The 21,056-nt window shown below is 42.4% G+C and overlaps 1 protein-coding gene across 2 annotated transcripts in view; it reads left to right on the top strand.

Moving 5' to 3' along the window:
• Window positions 1-20,606, top strand: part of wdr18 (WD repeat domain 18) — a 33,831-nt gene extending 13,225 nt beyond the window's left edge. The window contains exons 6-10 of one of the 2 annotated variants that reach the window (XM_067596014.1): window positions 1,087-1,151; window positions 4,139-4,263; window positions 18,165-18,328; window positions 18,641-18,709; window positions 20,223-20,606. In XM_067596014.1, coding sequence (XP_067452115.1) covers window positions 1,087-1,151; window positions 4,139-4,263; window positions 18,165-18,328; window positions 18,641-18,709; window positions 20,223-20,351 — 552 coding nt within the window. In that variant the 3' untranslated portion in view covers window positions 20,352-20,606. Of the gene's footprint in view, window positions 1-1,086; window positions 1,152-4,138; window positions 4,264-16,183; window positions 16,402-18,164; window positions 18,329-18,640; window positions 18,710-20,222 lie in introns of those variants that run through there. The other variant, XM_067596015.1, reaches the window with a different exon arrangement.
• The last annotated feature ends 450 nt before the right edge of the window (window positions 20,607-21,056 follow it).

Genomic DNA, 21,056 nt, shown 5'->3' with positions numbered 1-21,056 from the left:
GACACTCGCTTACGAAACAGCAACTAAAACAGCTCCCGCCTACCTGAACTCCTTCATTTAGGTCTACGCTCCCTCCCGCTCACTACGCTCTGCCAGCGAAAGGCACCAGACTCTTCTCCTCTGTGGTTGAGTCCCTCTCCATCTTTAAGAAAAAAGCTGAACACCTCCACAGTCAAATCATTTTTTCTTTCCAGTTTAAAGGCTCATTTTGGCTCCGGAGTGAAAGTTGAAGAAACCGGACAGTTAATGGTTTTAAACTATTCCTAATGGTCGGACAATGTGACTCTTTCACAAATCTGATGTAGAACATTCAAAATGTTTTCAACATCAAAATATGTATGAGGAAGATTAAGTAAAATCCCTTTTCAGTCTTTTTTTCCTCAACAAAAAAATCTTAATAGAGAAATTAAGTGCAGTGTGATACAGTGAACATGTAAGATGGTTCAAAGTTAATTACATAACATGAGCATTTAAATTACAGCAGCCACAGCACATCGCTACAGAAATCACCTGCCCAGGTGATGTGCTGCAGTAAGCGTTTTGTCTCATTTCTGTACATGTAATAAATGTAGTTTATTTGGTGTGATGGAGGCGAGGCTCCACAGCGGGTAGCAGCAGTTAGCCAGCCTCAGTTTAATCATATCCAATATTTTTCAAACATTTGTTATATTTCTATTGAGGACAATTATATCAAGATAATTATTGTTATTGTTTTATCACCCAGCAATAGTCTCGTCCTCGCTGAGAGATGTGGACGGAGAGGATGTGATGAGCAGCAGGACGGAGGACTGTGTCCTCTGTGATTGTTGGTCAGCAATCAGGAGACGCTGCCAAGATGTTTGTTGGTTTCAGACTCGTCCGATGCAACTTAATCTTAAATTGATGTAATTAAAGGAATCGATCAAAGCATTCAGAGACGGCAGAGCCAGAAAACAGGAAGCAGGCTCTAAGTTACAGAAATAGAAGAAGAAGAAGAGAGCAGCGGCGTACCTGAGCTGGAAGCTAATGAGGCCAAACTGCTGTTTGTGTCACTCTGCTGCCATCAATGAAGATTAACTGTTTGAACTGTTTGTGTTTCATCTGCAGAGTCTCAGCCGGGACAAATCCTTCCAGTCTGACAACGATGGAAACCAAGTGTTCAAAGGACACAGGTGAGCTGAGGCCAGACCAGGTGTTTGTTTTAAATAAAGATCTGCTGAATGTTTAACTCAGGTGTCACTGCTCTGAAGTAACCTTGTAGGTAAAAGGTCGTTTTTACTTCCAGGAAACATCACAGATGTAAAATATAAAGAACTTTATTTATCTCGCTTTCAGCAGGAAACATTTAGAACAAAGATTCATGTTCTGTTGTTTCAAAAATCTGAACGAACGAGAACAAAAGAAACTTCAGGCCTTCCTCGATCTGTTCTTGTGTTCCTGTTCCCGTCATCAGTCACAGCCGGACAACTAGCCAAGCACAGACCAAATGACCCAAAGTGTTCTTGCTCTGGCTGTTTTACCCAGCATGCTTTGGGAGCTGACTGTGTGGACTAGGGCTGAGAATTAAGAACCGGTTCCTAATTGTCAGATCCATCAGAATCGTATGTCTCCGAGCTTATCAGTTCCTATTATTGATGTCCAGGCATATGATGTAGATGATGTTGCGATGGCAGCGCAGCCTCCAGACCGTCTACAGCACACACTACAGTTATCTTCAGCTATCTTGTAATTCATATGCAAAAAAGACATCGGTTGTAAGCTTTTTTTTTTTGATTAAATGAGTAAATAATTACCTTTGCGAGTCACTCAGAGACTGACGTTAACAGAGCGGAGCAGCGATCAGCAGCAACAAACGAGACCAGCTGATTAACACACACTGCAGCATTAAACAACCTAAACTGACTCTGAGTTGAGAAGAAGAAAAGAGAAAAGAAAACAAGAGGAAAATAACACAGTGTTCAGTCTGTTTCATCTCAGAAACCCTGCGGCCGCTCAGCGTTTTAGACAAGCAGAAAGGCTGCTCTCCACTGCTGGAGACATGATGTTAATAACACAGCGGAGCAGAGAGGCTGCTCTCTACTGCTGGAGACATGATGTTAATAACAGCGGAGCAGAGAGGCTGCTCTCCACTGCTGGAGACATGATGTTAATAACAGCGGAGCAGAGAGGCTGCTCTCCACTGCTGGAGACATGATGTTAATAACACAGCGGAGCAGAGAGGCTGCTCTCTACTGCTGGAGACATGATGTTAATAACAGCGGAGCAGAGAGGCTGCTCTCCACTGCTGGAGACATGATGTTAATAACAGCGGAGCAGAAAGGCTGCTCTCCACTGCTGGAGACATGATGTTAATAACAGCGGAGCAGAAAGGCTGCTCTCTACTGCTGGAGACATGATGTTAATAACACAGCGGAGCAGAAAGGCTGCTCTCCACTGCTGGAGACATGATGTTAATAACACAGCAGAGCAGAGAGGCTGCTCTCCACTGCTGGAGACATGATGTTAATAACACAGCGGAGCAGAGAGGCTGCTCTCTACTGCTGGAGACATGATGTTAATAACAGCGGAGCAGAGAGGCTGCTCTCTACTGCTGGAGACATGATGTTAATAACAGCGGAGCAGAAAGGCTGCTCTCCACTGCTGGAGACATGATGTTAATAACACAGCGGAGCAGAGAGGCTGCTCTCTACTGCTGGAGACATGATGTTAATAACACAGCGGAGCAGAGAGGCTGCTCTCTACTGCTGGAGACATGATGTTAATAACAGCGGAGCAGAAAGGCTGCTCTCTACTGCTGGAGACATGATGTTAATAACACAGCGGAGCAGTCCTTCTCCCCTCATTTTGTTATTCTCATACAGGCAGGAGACTGTAAGATGTTTTCAAATTAATTAATTCATTAATTAATGCAGTTAACCTTTGGTTGCAGACCATTTATCTTATCTACTAGTTATGTTTCATATATTCATCAACATGCAAGGTCATTGATAAACAGTGGAGATGATAATAAAACAGTTGCGTTGACACTGAAACCTTTTGATAATGGCCATAAATCATAGAATGTTTCATATCGTTTCATTATAAATTTCATTTATATTTAGTTTAGACAGTAAAAGGTTACGAAGCGTGGGCTTAATTGTTAAAAATAAATAAATAATATGTGAGGTGAATGCGGCTTTCTTTCTGACGAGCCTGGTGGCGTCTGGTTGGGGATACTTCTGTGTCAGACACATAAGCTCCTCACACAGGACAGGTTTTTTTTTATTGATTATACTGATTATTCCGCCAGTTAAACCCCCGCTGTCACCACTGCAAGTGAAGAAAATCCCTCCAGACGACACCAAGTACCCCAAACGTGCCAAACACACACCGACAAACAAACCTCCAAACTGTCAGGAGGGAAACTGACAACAAATAAGGAAAGTAATAACACCAAATCTCCGTCTGGAAGCAGGTGAAACAACAGGCAGGAGCTCCGGTTTCAACTAATATCACAGAAAACAAGCAGGAGTCGAGAAAAGAAGCTCCGTGTGTCACAGACTCTCTGTGCTGGAGTTCCCCGCCAGAGAGGCTTCCTGCCCTGGCTGCAGCACTCAGGCTGATCACAGTGGTGACACTTCATGTCTGTGACATATTTTGACGTATACTCTATGTCAATATGACTGTCAACAGATCATTTCCCCTGTCTGTTTTTGCTGAGAATCACGTACGTCATGTGGAAAAAATAGGCAAGACCCCAAATCTCTATATGGCTGCTCTAACCTGTTAACATGGGCGCCAAAATGAAAAGCAAGAGGCTTTTGGAAGATAAATGTTGGTCTCACTTATGAAATATAATAACTGTAGCTGCCACATTAGTTTATCTGAATGTTAAGTGAAGCTTCATGTTTTTACTGGACAGTACAACAGCACTGCCTCTGGGGCTTTATATGTATAACCACATTTCAATAAATATCTGTGAATATAAATGTATTAGACTTGTGAGAGTTTTGACTCTAAATTTTCGGTAACGTGTGAACTTCCGGGTGTGTCAACTGTTAGGCATTTACATATAAAACATCTCAATTTGTACTTCTGAAATTAGAAATGGTCCCCTCAGGAACCTGGTGTCTGTTTACTGATGAGGCTGTAGATGTTCTGAACTGTCTGGTCCCCTCAGGAACCTGGTGACCTGCCTGTCGGTGTCGATGGATGGGACTCTCCTCCTCTCGGGTTCCCACGATGAGACGGTTCGACTTTGGGACATCCAAAGCAAACAGAGCATCCGCTGCCTTTCCCACAAAGGTAAGCTCCACCCCTCGCCTTGACATCAGTAGGGCCATAGTCTTCCGGTCGATTGATTGGTCCATATGCTCCTGTACAACCAAATTCTCATTGGTTGGACAATCTCTGGTGTTGTGCTAGGACCCACCCCGGGCGCCATGTCCAGGGCTTCCAACTCCCAACAGTTTAGCGAGGCAGGAGCAGCTCGGGCTTGTCAGACTCCGAGATAACATTATCTTCTGCCTTTTGCTTAGAAGTGGAGAGTTCACAGCTCACAGCAACTTAATGCGATACAGTCTCTGGCTTTTGTTTGATATCTAGTGTTGGCAAAAATGTTTCTAACACTAGATATCACCCACCAACGATGTAACGTGCTAACTATGCTACATCACTAGCGTAGTTAGCAAATATTAGCTCGGAGGGCTAACTTGGCTTGTTTATTATATTAGATGAATGTCACTTTTTTTCCCCATCGACCAATCGATTGGTTGAAGAGTAGGTACGATTTCAGTCAACCAAGATTTTCTTTGGTGGACCACAGCGGTCCAGTGGTCCGGTTCTTGACCCTCCTGGAAGATTTCAGCTCTGATCTGGTTTTTCTGTCTTCAAAACATTTTCTAATCAACAAAATTGGTCAATAACAATCATGATGATGGGTCTGCTTTGCTCAAAGGCACCTCAACATGGCGCCAAGTCCTTCTGGTCCTGCTGGTCATGTCTAATAAAAGTTATGACTCTGTTGATGTTCAACTTCAACACCAGAAAACAATAAAAACAATAAAACTGCTCTGATTGGTCACCAGAGTCTGTCAGATGTCGAATGTTGTCCTCTTTGTTACCTGCTCAGGTGGTTTTTCAGAAGCTTAAAAGAAATCAATCACAAATTCCAATCAATTCATCAGTTCATTGATCCCTTGGTTGATGTTTATCGTCTCAGTAACCACGACTGGTTAACAGGTTTGATCATGTTTTTTTGTGTTTGTATTGATTGTTTTAATCTCTTGTCGTGCTGCTGTTGTTTGTATAGATCTGTGGAATTGATTTAAAATTACTCGGATTAAAACTGGATTGGATCAGGTCAGAGCCTGTTTCACTGGGCTGAGTTTCTTTTGGAGGTGAAGGTGAATTTAACCTCCGAATTTGAAATGATTCCTCCTCTCTGCTGGTTTATTAATGAAGCGTCGCAGCTCTGACCCAGCTGGCTTTTAGTTTTGACTCTCATTCATAATAAGTGATCCTGCGGCGGCTGACAGGAACATGAAGAAGAAACGCCCTGCGGTGATCATGAGTGGCACTTTGTAATTAACCAAATCCTCTCTGTGCTGCGGCGCTCTGAAGGCGTTCACACTTCAAACGGACTGTCAGGAGGCGATAATCCCTTCTTTGGCTGGACGGATGGAGTCCTGGTCATCCCCCGCCTTCGTGACGTTTTCGGACATTCTTCCTGCAGCCGGCCAACGCTGCTCAGAATGAGTGAGACTGATTTGTTAAAATAAAAAGCCTCATCCTCCATGACAGCAGCATTTCAAACCGATTCGTCGCAGCAGAGAATATTCAGCTGCAGACACCAGTCTGCATTTTGGGAAACTTCCAGAGGAAACATTAATGAGAATTTATTTAGGTCTGTTATTTTAAAATCAGCCTGATTATCTTAAGATTAAACCTCTTAACACAGAACAATAACTTCTTTATCCAGGGACCTAAAAACCTAAATATGATGAAATTTCAGTGCTGGTTTGAAGTCAGGTTTGATTTTTTTTGTTACATTTAAAACAGTAATAACAATCTCACCACAAGGGTCATTTAGTTAATTTTCTGACTAATGAAAAAAAGAGGAAAAATCTGTTAGAATGGTTGATATTATGGGTGTTTATCTCTTCCTCTCCTCAATAAACCTCTAGATAAATTGCCCCCGATCCATAAATGATGAGGATAAATCTGTAACACAAGATTCAGCTGCAATGGAATAATTGTTTCAGCTCAGACTCAGTAGGATTTGATATTTTGCTTGGTTATAAATTAAAAGAATAGTTCTGTATTTTGCTGACAGTAAGATGAGAAGATTGAACACACTTAGAAGATCCCTGTTTGACAGCCATATGAATTTTTGATGAGTTTCACTCAGAATTTGGGTCGAATCGATGCACAGCAGTTGTATCTTACTTTTAGTTTTCTGATATGTATCCATTAATCTTTACATCTCTGCTTTGCATCTGATTTTGCTTTATTATGTGAGGACAGATACCCTCCCTGTGTGGGAAACACTGCCTCTGCTGCAGTTTCTCCACTGTGAAGAGTTTCTTCTTTACTGTTTCATTATAAACTAAATCTTTGTGCTATTGGACTGTTGATTGGACTGAACAGCTTGGACTCTTTTCATATTAGTAATTATTTAATCAATAATATAGTTTGTACATTAACTAAATATAATCAGTGATTTCAGCCAGAGTTGTTTTGTCGTCTCTGTATGTGTAACTTCAGCTGTGTACTGATTTTAAACTGTGAGGTTCAGTCAGAGTTCATGACAATGAAGAGGAAATGAAAGATATGAATCTGTTCCATAGTCTTTCTGCAGCGCTGCAGAGCTGAATGCTTCGGTCTCCTCAAGGCTGTCAAATCTCAACGTGTCAAATCTTCCCGACCGTTATTAAGAAACATCCGTCTGACAGCAGAACGGCTCTCCTGGAGGCGTCAGAGCGAGACCTTTTCACTCTACAACCAGGTCTGACATCATCTGATCAACCTTCATCTCAGGACTCATTAACCTCACTGAGTGGAAGATGGAGGCCAACAGCACCTGAACACAACACACTGTATTAAACAAGACAGCACTGTGGACACAAAGACACCTGAACACAACACGCTGCATTAAACAGGACAGAACCAAGGACACTAAGACACCTGAACACAACACGCTGCATTAAACAGGACAGAACCAAGGACACTAAGACACCTGAACACAACACGCTGCATCAAAGAGGACAGAACCGAGGGCACAAGGACACCTAAACATAATACAAGACCCTCTACCTCTGCAACTACCCCCTCTACCTCGAGAACCAGTCCCTCTACCTCTAGAACTAGCCCCTCTACCTCTGCAACAAGCCCCTCTACCTCTAGAACCAGTCCTTCTACCTCTAGAACTAGCCCCTCTACCTCTGCAACCACCCCCTTTACCTCTAGAACTAGTTCCTCTACCTCTGCAGCTAGTCCCTCTACCTCTAGAACCAGTCCTTCTACCTCTAGAACTAGCCCCTCTACCTCTGCAACCAGGCCCTCTACCTCTAGAACTAGTCCCTCTACCTCAGCAGCTAGTTCCTCTACCTCTAGAACTAGCCCCTCTATCTCTGCAACCAGCCCCTCCACCCCTAGAACTAGTCCCTCTACCTCTAGAACCAGTCCTTCTACCTCTAGAACTAGTCCCTCTACCTCTAGAACTAGCCCCTCTACCTCTGCAACCAGCCCCTCTACCTCTAGAACTAGCTCCTCTACCTCTAGAACTAGTCCCTCTACCTCTGCGACTAGCCCCTCTACCTCTAGAACCAGTCCTTCTACCTCTAGAACTAGCCCCTCTACCTTTAGAACCAGAACTTCTACCTCTGCAACTAGTCCCTCTACCTCTAGAACCAGTCCGTCTACCTCTAGAACTAGTCCCTCTACCTCTGCAACTAGTCCCTCTACCTCTAGAACGAGTCTGATACCTGAAATTAAGGTTTCTGTTGGTACTGAATTTCCCTTATATAAGACTATGTAACTATGTAAACTCTGTACTTTGGCAAATCCACTTAATAATGTCAGTATCAGCACTGAGACTGATTTGGTAGATCTGATAGGTGTAGCCCTACTCTTCTGTAAAAACAGGTTTCATTAAAAAATGTTTTCCTCTAACGCAGATTCAACATTTGGCATTTAGTGCTCAAGGTGAGTCCATATAGCTCTCTCCAGGTGATCAGTGCGTCCAGGTGTACTGTTCAGGTGAGTCCCTGTGAGTCAGATCAGTGTAAACACAGTCAGTGTGTCACTGCAGATGAGGGTGTTTTCTGTCTGAGTATCTGCAGTGTGTTGGCAGGACTTCAGCCTCCAACACACACTCAGTCTGATTTATGTCTCCATGTTGGACCAGATTTGAACCATTAGTGTAATTCCAATAGCCTGAGCCAAGCAGCCAATCAATATTTGTAATTGAGAGGGAGATAATTAGCCAGTTTCTATTACCACAACAAGCAAGAAATATACCTTTACTTCTCAGTGCAAACATCCGTCCTCCATCACTGACCGTGGTTTTATCCAGAGGGGAAGACTTTCACCGCTGAAGGATTTGATTTATGATTTACAAGAGTGAGTACATGTTAAAGTGTGAAAAGCTTTTAATGATGTGTTAAAAACCAACCTGAACAGCCTATAAAGAATTATGTAAGACAAATGTTAGCCATATATCTTTAAAATTCTTTCAAATTCTCTGAAAACATCACAACAGGCGTTTCTGTTTTCTTCAGACTCGGTTTGATTTCTGTGTCCATCTGTTAAAGTCTGAGTCACCAATAAAATATTTATAATTATTCACATTGAGTATAAATTTATTTCAGACTGTGTGAAAACACTATAAAGCAGCCAAAATAAGTATCAAAGTGTATATGTGTAAAAGAACACAAATACAAAACAGTAATAACCAACGTACGCACTTATTCACCACACTTCATGTGATAAATGAGTCTTGTAGCATAACTGTGGTCTAGTTTAAAACGGGGTCCCACCATGTTTTTATGTCCTTGAACCCATTTAAAGGGATAGTTTGGATTTCTTGAAGTGGTGTATGATGTAGGTATCTACAGTCAGTGGACGGGACGGCAGCTAAATGTATTTTAGCCACCTAAAAAAATCACTATCAGTTAAATTGTACGCTATATTTAAAATATTTTCGTCACTTTACCTTGCCGTTAGACAGCTATTTCCTTTGGCACTACATTTTCTCAACGGTAGAACTTCCGTATTCCTACACATGCCGCATACTGTCTCACACTGCGGATCAGCTGTTTGGGTCAGAAAGTGCTGCTGTGGCAGCGCAGTGACTCAGTGTTTAGCAATGTCGCCTCACAGCAACCCGGCTGGGTCAGGACCTTTCTGAGTGCAGTTTGTGTGCTTGAGTGGGTTTCCTCCATTTTCCTCCACCATCAGAAACATGTATATTAGGTTAATTCTTCTGTCAGTGCAGCTGAATAAGGCACTGGCTTAGTTGGTCCCCAGCCGCCACACAATGGCTGCCCACTGCTCCTTAGGGATGGTCTCAATGCAGAGATCAAATTTCAATACATTGTACTGTGTGTATGATTGTATGTGACAATAAAACCTGATTTAATTTTTTTTAATTTACTGTAGAATATAACATTCACATCATAAAAGCTGAAACCAGAGAATTGTTTTTCCTTTAAAAATGAGTTTTTCTCATTTATCACATAAATGCCGATTTAATAATTCTAGTCAGTTCAGAATCAGTTTATTAACTCAGTTCAGCTCTAATCTGAACTGAATGAAATCAAACTTCACTGTCAAGAAGCACAAAGTCTTTCCAAGCTGAACAGTGTTGAACCAGTTTAACTGAACCAGTTTAAATGTCTTGTTGGACCAGTTTAATGTCTTGTTGGACCATTTTAATGTCTTGTTGGACCAGTTTAATGTCTTGTTGGACCATTTTAATGTCTTGTTGGACCAGTTTAATGTCACGTTGGACCAGTTTAATGTCTTATTGAACCAGTATAAGTGTTGTAATGAACCAGTTCAGAAGTAAACCAGTATAACAGTGTCTAGGTCTAATGGACAGGAAGTATCTGGGGGTCAGTGACATCACAAAGCGAGGACTGACCCGTCCTCATTCAGCAGCTCGTCTCCGACTCTCTCTGAATTATTCATCAGCTGTCGTCATGGTGACCTGAGCGGTGTTTCATTGACCCGCTGTGATTTTAATGGAGGGGCGTGTTTGTTTCTTTGATGTCTCTTTATATTTATATCTCAGAGTCGCAGCTCCGTCCTGCTTGAGGACACTTCAGCGGGACGGACGGCTGCTGACGGACTTTTTGGCTCTGAGACAGTTTGACCTCAAAGCCTCTCACTGCTGAATCTGTAATTAACTGGATGTAGCCGTTCGCTCTGTAGTGTCATCAACGTTAAGCTCCGCCTCCCTCCTCTTCACTTCAGATGACCTCACACTAGAGGCGGGGCTTATTGATCCGTGTGTCCGACATTTTGGTCCTGATCAGCAGAAGCCTTCCTCTGATTGGTTCAAAGTGTTTTGTGTTTTTGGTGCAGCAGGTCGTCCACTAATCACAGGGTTGGTGGTTCGACTCCTGTCCACATGTTGAAGAGTCACCTGATGGTTCAACCAGAAGCAGGTGTGGTAGCTCACTGCTGGTTCTTTACTCTGCGCTTGATGTGATGAAACCTCATAAAAGACATGTTATTATGTGATATTAGAGTGTGAGTTTTAAAGTCTTTTCTTGCTCCTCCTGTGATTTTATAATGAGTGTGTATTGCGGAATGTTTCACAGCACTGAGGGAGTGACATCACCAGGAGCAGTTGGAGAGGAGGATTTTAGAGTACGCTTCTTACAAAATATCCTCATAAATCCCATGACTTTGGCCAAATCTTACATTAAAAATCATAGTTTTGTAGAAAATTTTGTGGTGAATCCATTGATACAGGTTTGAAAGTGGTCAGACTTATAGTTTAGACGTCAGAAGCCTCTGTTCGACACAAAGTTCATGCCCATAGATTGCCTCCCCATTGGTTTACATTGTAAGTGTGATGTGGCACTGCAACTTTCAGGGCTTATAAAATCCAAACTGTTCAAGTTATTACAAAGTTGCTGTTTTCTGACCAAAACTGTTCCTCCGCTGCTGCGCGCTGCTGCGGGGGTCGCTGCTGCGGCGTCGCTACACATGTGTACCACCATTCAAATGAATGGAAGGACTGACCTTTTCGCCACAAAGCCTGATTTGGTGTGAATTCAGTTTTAGACCTGAAGTGAAGAGGGTGTAAGACTCGTTAACAGACGAAACACCTTCAGTTATTAACTTGAGACAAACAACAGTTCAAACACATGAACTTGTGTCAGAATCAAACATCTCTGCTGTTTTCTAACATTTACTTGTTTCCCTATGTAAGTGAGTCCCGCCTGCGCTGATTTATTGAGTCGCTGCTCTGAACAGCAGCTTCGGTCTGAAGGAGACGACTTTCATTTTGTGCTTCTGATCTCTGATGATTTGAAGCGATTGCTGCTTTCCTGATGTTCTCATATTTGTCTTTCGTAGCTTCAGCAGTTTTGCTCAGAAACATCAACTGCAGAGATTTTATTTCTAAATGTGAAAGTTTCCCCTCCTCTCTCTCTCTCTCTCTCTCTCTCTCTCTCTCTCTCTCTCTCTCTCTCTCTCTCTCTCTCTCTCTCTCTCTACCTGTGAGGTCACCTGGCGGTCATTTTTTTTGTGTGTGTGTGTTTTCTTTTCCTCGCCGTCTCCCCTGCGTCTCTGCTTCTCAATGATTTATTCAGCTGCTCGGTTACAGAAACAGCAGCTCAGTGGAAAATAAAGACACAGATCCAAAGACTGCAGGTTGATCAGTGATCTCTTCCTCTGAGCAAGGCAGCAGCACCGGCAGGGCGACGGTTCGACTCCCGACATCAGCAGTTAATACTGTCTTTATAACAGTAATAAGACATTTATATACACTGACGATAGAAAAGAGTAGCAGGGAGGTCATGTAGGGAGTTTAAGGTTCAAGAACATTTTATTGAATCATGTGCAAACATCTTGAGATAAGTGAAGCTGTGACGAAGAGGAGCTGTGACGAAGAGGAGCTGTGATGAAGAGGAGCTGTGATGAAGAGGAGCTGTGTGATCAGAAACCGTTCAGTGTGAATCTAATGAATGTTGATGAACTGAAAATGATCCGAGCTGCAGAAAATGTGAAATATTGATTGAAAGTGTATGTGACACTTTGTAATAACAGCTGCAGCTGCCTGATCCAAACACTTATTGATCAGCTGCAGTTATTGATCAGATGCAGTTATTGAGCTGAAACTGGCACGTTGTTCTGTAAGTGACACAATCAGCTGATTGTTTGTTTAGACCAGCGACACTTAAAGTCCCCGATTTATCATCTATAATCAGTTTACAGATGATAAACGGTTTATAACACATTACAATGTGTCTATAAGCAGATGTTTGGACATTTTAAGTGTTTATTAATGTTCAGTATTAATTATAAATTAACTGTGAACACCGTAATAAACAACCAGACCGAGACCCTTCACAGGACCTGGTCTCGGTCTGGTCTCGGTCTGGTCTCTAATGAACTCCGGAGCAGTTCGTTTTAGGCGGGAACGTGATTGACCTCGATCCGATCCAACTACTAGACGAACTCTAGTAGCCCGCTGAGCTTTGCATGCTGGGATGTGGATGAGTGAATTTAACGGTTGCTAACAACCAACCTGGACCAGTTCAGTGTAGTATGTTGTATTTGGCCAGTGGACCTCCATCAGGACCTTCTTCCTGTGTTTATGTTCTTGTTCCCGCCCCCGACACATCTGACCAATGAGTGAACGTTCTCACTTGACTTGTGATGCTTTTTGGCTCGCTTGGACTTTTCTCTTGTGTGAAAAGAAACTGAACCAGCTCATCAACAGATTGGGACCAGAGCAAATTAACTCTAGGTGTGAAAACATCCTGATACATGAATAAACACTTATGTTTGCCTGTTGACACCTTTTATATTGACTGACAAGACGTCTGTTAAGAGATTTTAATCTCAGTGAGGTTTTCCCGCTAAAATAAAGGTTAAATAAAAATATATTTAAGAATTATATTATATTGTGTTATAAAGCATTTATTAACTCTTTATAGACTGATTATTGATGATAAACAGTGGACTGTCAGGCTGTTGGTCAGTTACAGACTGATGTTTCTTCAGGTCACCCACAACTTAGCATTAAACTCAAAACTAATAAGAGAAAGACTCAAAGAAGTAGACATGAAGCTGCATAAAGAACAACACAAAGCAAACCGAGGACTTGATCCCGGGATAAAGAACCTAATGCAAGATCATAAAACATCATATAATATATCTCATAATCCCTCCTAATGTGGAGCTTATTTTCTAGATTCCTCCTCATACATATACATAACATGTATCAGTTGCACCTCAGCTAGAAGTAAAACATTTCTCACAATACAAAAGGTCTAGCGGCCTTCGATTATTGCACACAGAGAATCAAAATGTGACATTATTGATTGTCCCCCTTCCCAGTTCCCCTTGGAACCGTCTCTTATTGACGTGAATGTTGTCTTTGCACAGTTATTAACATGTTGCACACTTACTAGCAGACATCTGTCTCCGCCACACTGACCTGCAGACAACAGCAGTTGTCTTCTACCTGAAAACAGGAACAAACAAGGAGAGAAAACATTCAGCTTCAGTATTTTGCCGACTGAACCGGATCAAAAATGGAAAAAAAACTGACGTTCACATTAGTGAATAAAAGATGACGTACATGAATCATGTGACTTAAACGTCACTGCCATAGACTGTATAAAAATATGGACGTAGTTACCGTGACGTCACTCGTTGGTTTCTGAAGAGCGGTTTTGAAGCTCAAAGCGAGCCGCTCCGGCCGTCGCCATCTTGGCAGTGCGTGACGCTGCCTAACTCCCAGCCAATCAAAAATGGGCAAAGAGGCGGGCCGAATGGCTGAAACAGCCACCTAGCGGCTGGCGGACCTTCCTCACATCAATACATGAAACTAACAGAAACGTCATATTTCCATCATATTTTCTACATGGGTTTTCCATCGTTTGAGCTTCAACTGTCTCATTGTGTCTTCTTCTTCTGCAGCGGTTTAGTGGCACCGTTTTCCTGGAAATGTTTTCTACATGTAGTGAAACTTGCAGCTGCAGCAGCATCAGATCGTCTCCGGCAGGATGTGAAGGGTTAAAATAGAGTAAAACAGTTTCAGCGGTGGAGAGAAGAAGAAGGAAGGCTTTGAACATAAATCATTTAAAGTAAACAGGTGAGGAAGACACACCTGAGCAGAGTGAGTCTTCTTCATGTTGGGCCTGGTTAATAATAATCTGAAGTGTTTCCTGCAGCATGTAAATGAGCCTCCTGTTGTCATTATCTGCCAGAGGATTCATCAATAAGTGTAACGCAGGTCCCTCAGTCATTACTGCAAACATCTCCCTGTTTCCCGAGTGGTTTGTCTTCAACGCAGCCTTTAAATTGATCCTCGAGGTAATCTGACGGAAATTAATTTGAGGAATCCCCAGACAGGAAGTTGGAGTGACAACAGGGCCGAGGCTCTGCGCCACAGGCAGGAAAACCTCCTCAACTAGAAAAGAGGAAAGCGTAAAGCCACTTTGTCTCGCGGAGGGATTTTCAGTGTTTTATCGGAGGATTTAAGGTTGTTGCTCTCTGAGCTGCAGTAAATCAACTCCTACATGTTGTTTCCACTGTGTGATTTGGAGCTTTCGTTGGTGTGAAATGAGTCTGGCGGAGCGTCACCTCGTCAGCTCGTCGGCTGATTTACTGATGGAAGGCGGAGCAGAGACGCCGGCCTGTCTGTCTCTGGCTTCATTCTGGAAATCAGGAGCTGTTTTCTGGAGAGGGTGAAGTGCAGGCTGAGCAGATCAAAGCTTCAGGTGTCTGTTGTGTCTCTGCTTTTATTGATCGTCTCAACACGTCGTGTTTCTCGTGTTTGTGAGGAATTTAAAAACTGCTCACAGCTGCTCACATCGTTTTCCTGTCAGCTGCAATATATATTCAACTTCCTGTTAAACAATGTGAGCGGCAGTCAGTGTGTTCTGGATCACCAGTTGATCAATCAAACATCACTCAATGACAGACCTGCCAATCTGTATGTATTTTGTGTAGCAGGCACAGCCGAGCCAATCAGGACGTTGTGCTGGCGTCATTGTAACGGGTTCATTCGTACAGTAGCTTTTAATGTCAGTCAGGCTTCACTGTGGACCTTCAAGCTGCTGCAGGAAGCTTCAAATCACTGCAGTCACCTTATTTCCTCCTGCTCCTACACTTGAGTTATTACAGTAATGAGGTTTTTCCACTTGGAAGAACTGAATAATCTGTAGACAAAACGCGGTTCGCCGTCGCTTTCATTGACTTTACAGTCAATTAACGACGTTAAGATTCGATTCAGAAAGTGAAGTGAAAAACTACAGTATTTATTTCACTGAATACACAGAGCTGTTAACGAGGTGTCATATTCAATCACTGATTCCAGTCCTGACGGTCTGAAGGACCGCAGGTAGCTGCTCAGGAAGTCCCCCAACGTCTCACTGTGAAATGAGACAATAAAGGCCCTTAATGAAAATATTAAACACCAAAACAAGCGGCTGGTCGACAGCAGTCCCAAATCAGTAACACCCATTTATTTCTATTTCAGCCGTCATGCTCTCAGATACGTCTGCTTGCTTGTGAGATGATATTGACTGTAAAGTCAATGAGCTACAGCAGTCACAGGTCTGATATACGTTTGACTGACAAAACAGGCGTTCTAACCATGAATGCTTGTGATTCAACAGCGCTAACGTTAGCTAACAGGTTGTTGCTAACTTCAGGGCTGCTGGTCAGCAGTGGAGAAAGACGCACACGAGACTTTGATGTCTTAATGCTGAAAATGTTTATTGAAGCGTTCGGCCAAGTGGAGAAGCAAAGACAGTAAAACACCAGAGTGTTCTGCTCCGACGCCGTCTCTGTCCGTTCTGTCCTCTGAAGGTCCGAGTCCTCGTCTTCATCAGCCTACAATATGAAAAATGAGTCTGATTGGTTTCTAAACAAGGGACTGCACTTTACCCGGGACACTTTAAGTCATGTTGTGTGTAATTTCAGCAGTTTTAGTTTGAGCGTCTGACTGTGTCATCCACCCATCTGTGTTGTTTAGGGAAGCCTCCTCTGACCTTGGTAACCATGGAGATGCTGATATCCCCTCTATCAGAGAGGTTTCTGCCTTCCCCAAAACACCGACAGCTGAAGTCTCAAGGAGAAGATATCTTCATATCTGATGAAGAATCACAGTGTGACCTCAAAGCCAAGCTTGACCCGATGTGACCCTGACACCTCTAAAGATGGAAAACTCCATGACAACGACCTGTCGCTGTCTTTTCAACCACTGAACTGCTGACGGAGGTGTTTTCATTATTTTAACTGTAGCAGCGCAGAGTCACAACAGTGACTTTAGTTTAACCTTCTGCCAGTTGCCATGGTTACACGTACACACGACAGGTAACCTGGTTAGTTTCTCAGGAGGGACACTGAAGTGAGGAAGAAAAGTCCCCACAAGGTACTGAAGGAGAGAACGGTGTGTGTGTGTGTGTGTGTGTGTGTGTGTGTGTGTGTGTCTGCTCTGGGAAATGAAACGCCTTCATTACAAATAATGTAAACAACATGTAATATATGTAATTCATAGTGTGAGCAGCAGTGATTCACATCAGACACGTCTGGTCACTGAAGTTCTCCGAGGTTCCTGCAGGTCTGCAGTAAACACTGATGAAGTGATGAAGACTCTGTCAGTCACGTGCAGGTCTGCAGTAAACACTGATGAAGTGATGAAGACTCTGTCAGTCATGGCAGGTTTCTTCTTCTTCTCTGCTCTCTTCAGTTTTCAGTAAAACATGTAAATTATTTCCCTACTGACAACTTAAGAGGTTTTTTAGAAGCTGAGCCCCAGAACATTCAATTAGGAGGTTTGGTCGGTGACGGCGCAGCGAGCAGCAGAAGAAGAAGAAGAAGAAGAAAGAGAAGAAGAAGAGGAAGAGGAAGAGTTGAGCTGAGAGGTGCCGTCGGCTGATGATCCTCTTATCACTGTGAAGAGAAGAAGAAACGTTAATGAACGTTCAGCAGCGGCTGCCAAGTCGGACGTCTTGGTTACCATGGTTACAGGCAGAGAGGATGATCCTTCAGCTTCCTCCTCATCCTCAGCTGGAACCATCACACCCTGATGAACAGAACGGTTCTGTGGAGAACCTCAGAGAACGTCAACACAACGCTGTTCTCGTTTTGGAACAAAATGTCGCTTCTGTTTGAACGACAGATAAAAATCATTTGAATAAAAAAACAGGAGAATGTGTTTATTTAATAAGTATCTGTTAGCGTCATGCTAACGTTACGGTTCTTTTACAGCATCAAGTGTTTCAGCTTCGTATGAAATGATACATTTCTTCTGATTACAGCGAGAAATGTTCACACTCGTGTTTTAAGACTGAAGAACTTTCACAACAACTCAAACACGTCTGCTGAACATGTTGTGAAACCATGTTAATATAATAGTATATATAATGTAATCATATATATATATATATATATATATATATATATATATATATATATATATATATATACTGTATATACTGTATATATATGTGTATATGTTAATATAATAGTATATATAATGTAATCATATATATATATATATATACAGTATAAATGTGTGTGTTTGTGTGTCAGTGGTTCGTGTGGAGACTCGTCTCTCTGCAGCCGTTTCAGGTTATAAATTGAAGAAATTCTAATTCTCTTTGATCTGCTCGCTGCCTTCAGGCCGAAGCTCAGCTCGTCCTCATCCTCATCCAGCGCTGATGTCACAGGTCAGCTGACAGCTCATTGGTCTGTTCATGTGCAGCTGCAGGCAGTGAAGAAGAGTTACAGTCAGTCGGTCACATGATCCTGCGTCACGCGTTCACATTAAATGACATTCTTACATCTCAGACTGAACCAGCAGAACCGTTCTCATCAGAACCACTAAACGCCCTCATTCATGACGGACGACTGTTATCAGACACCTGAGACTTTCTGTCTCCATGGTAACCGTAAAACCACAGTCCTGATACCTGTAACCCTCTGACATCACTTCCTGATTGTGTTTCCAGGTCCGGTGACGAACGCCGTCATCATGGCGGCTCCGGCCAACATGTTCCTGCCGGACAGTCGGCCCGCCATCCCTCTGCCGCGCTTCAGCCGACACCTGCACGCCTCTCAGGGCGACGGCGGCGAATCAGGAGAGGTGTGTGTCCGCCTCGGACTTTACACACAGGTGAGTCAGCTGGCGAGGCCACGCCCCTCAGACACACGCTACGCTCTGCACCCCCGAAGCCCCGCCCCCTACCTGTTCCTCATTCACCTGGATAAAAAGTAAAAGCTCCGCCCCCATTCTTTGTTCCTGTTTAAGAGGTGTGGGCGGAGTCAACTCAGCGAGCCTGAAAGACGTTTTTATATTTTTAAACTGGAAGTATTTTATTTTTTCTTTTTAATTAGAATAACTTTTAATTCTTTTATTTTGAAGTCTCAGACTGTAGATTTCATTTCCTGTAAATGTTTTTGAGGTTTTATTTTGGTGTTTTTTTAGGAGGAAGAGGAGACGTACCTGCAGAAAGCTGATAGGCTGAACTCTTTGATGAACGCTGTGACTGACAAGGTGAGAGGAGGCGAACAATCCCACAATGCAACGTGCTTTAATTTAGTCATGTGACTGACAGCGCAGCGATGTCCAGAGGTGGAAGAAGTACTCACATCCTTTACTGCAGTAAAAGTACCAATACAGCCATGTAAAAATACTCCATTACAAGTAAAAGTACATAAGTATTATGAGCTTGATGTAGTTAAAGTATTGCAGTAAAAGTACATAAGTATTATGAGCTTGATGTAGTTAAAGTATTGCAGTAAAAGTACATAAGTATTATGAGCTTGATGTAGTTAAAGTATTGCAGTAAAAGTAGTGGTTTGGTCCCTCTGACTGATATATTATTATATATGACATCATTAGATTATTAATAGTGAAGCATCAGTGTTAGAGCAGCATGTTACTGTTGTAGCTGCTGGAGGTGGAGCTAGTTTACACTACTTTATATACAGTTAGCTAGTTTAGTCCAGTGGTTCCCAACCTAGGGGTCGGGCCCCTCCAAAGGGTCAGCAGATAAATCTGAGGGGTGGTGAGATGATTAATGGGAGAGGAAAGAAGAAAAAACAAAGTTCTGATACACAAATCTGTTTTCAGTTTTTGGACTTTTTCTCTAATCTTTGATTTTTGCTGAAATATTGGATCATTTGAACATTTATTGAAATGAAAGCATGTGAGAAGTTTAGAGGGAAAAATCACTATTTGGTGGAGCTGTTAACAACTCATAGACATGTGAAATGTGACCCCGACTACACACTGCTTTTTGTAAGACGTCAAAAGCCAAAAAGGTTGGAAACCACTGGTTTCATCTTTAACAATGTGTTGTATTTTAAAAGCTTGTTATATTATCCATTGTGTCAAATCTTCATCTGAAAAGTAACTAAAGCTGTCAAATAAATGTAGTGGAGTAGAAAGTACAATATTTCCCTCTGAGATGTAGAAAGTAGCATCACATGGAGATGCTATTATAGAGGTACAGTTCTAGTGAAACTTCTGACAGTTTTCTCAGTTTGTGGTTACAAAACAGTTTTTTGTGGATGTTAGTCAGAGGTCAGAGGTCAAAGGTCACAGACTGTAAACACTGAAACTAAATGTCAGACATAAAATAAAAAATGTCAGATAGAGCCTGAAGTGAGAACGACGTCAGGACTCGAGTCTCATCGTTTGAATTATTTCATGTCTTTATGAGACAGATACATAAATAACAGAAGCACGGAGCTGTAAACAACACGCGTGTCACATGTGTCATGATGTAAATGTCATGATGTAAATATTTGTTGGATCATTGAACCCGTACGATGTGTTCTGACGTCTGCTGGTTCTAAAAGGTTCTTCACTGACTCATCGGCTGTCAGAAGGTTCTGCAGGTTCAGACTGAAGAGTCTCCACAGAAATAAATCAGCTCAGATTCACTTCAACCAAACATTTATTGATCGTTAATAATCAAACTCATCCTGAAGTCACAGGACAGACATTAGAATCTGATTGATTGTGTTTCAGTTATTGATTATTGTTTGTTTTGTGTCCTCAGTCTGTGTTTGGAGACGGTGAGAACACGAAGGTCCGAGTCGCAGAGCTGGAAGAAGAAGTTCAAACTCTGAAGAAAGTCAACAAAGATCTTTATGACTTCTCCAGTCAGCTGTTAACTAAACCCACATAAACACACACACACACACACACACACACACACACACACACACACACACACACCCAGCTGTTAACTAAACCCACATAAACACACACACACACGCACACACACACACACACACCCAGCTGTTAACTAAACCCACATAAACACACACACACACACACACACTAACATACACACACACACACACACACACATAGAAACACACAGTCACACACACTCAGTGATGTATTCATGTTGTTAAAAATAAAAGTTGTTTTTGTAAAACTTCTGTGTGTGTGTTTGTTAGTGTGTGTGTGTATGTTTGTGTGTTAGTGTGTTAGTGTGTGTTTGTATGTTAGTGTGTGTGTGTATGTGTTAGTGTGTGTGTATGTTTGTGTGTTAGTGTGTGTGTGTGTGTGTTAGTGTGTGTTTGTATGTTAGTGTGTGTGTGTATGTGTTAGTGTGTGTGTGTTAGTGTGTGTGCGTGTGCGTTAGTGTGTGCGTGTGTGTTAGTGTGTTAGTGTGTGTGTGTTAGTGTGTGTATGTTAGTGTGTGTGTATGTTAGTGTGTGTGTGTTAGTGTGTGTATGTTAGTGTGTGTGTGTGTTAGTACGTGTGTGTTAGTATGTTAGTGTGTGTGTGTGTTAGTGCGTGTGTGTTAGTATGTTAGTGTGTGTGTGTGTGTGTGTTAGTGCGTGTGTGTTAGTATGTTAGTGTGTGTGTGTTAGTGTGTGTG

This window comes from Thunnus thynnus, chromosome 8, assembly GCF_963924715.1.
Source record: "Thunnus thynnus chromosome 8, fThuThy2.1, whole genome shotgun sequence".
Lineage (NCBI taxonomy): Eukaryota > Metazoa > Chordata > Actinopteri > Scombriformes > Scombridae > Thunnus > Thunnus thynnus.
The sequence above is the reverse complement of the archived record's forward strand: the minus strand, read 5'-3'. Positions and strand labels throughout refer to the sequence as shown.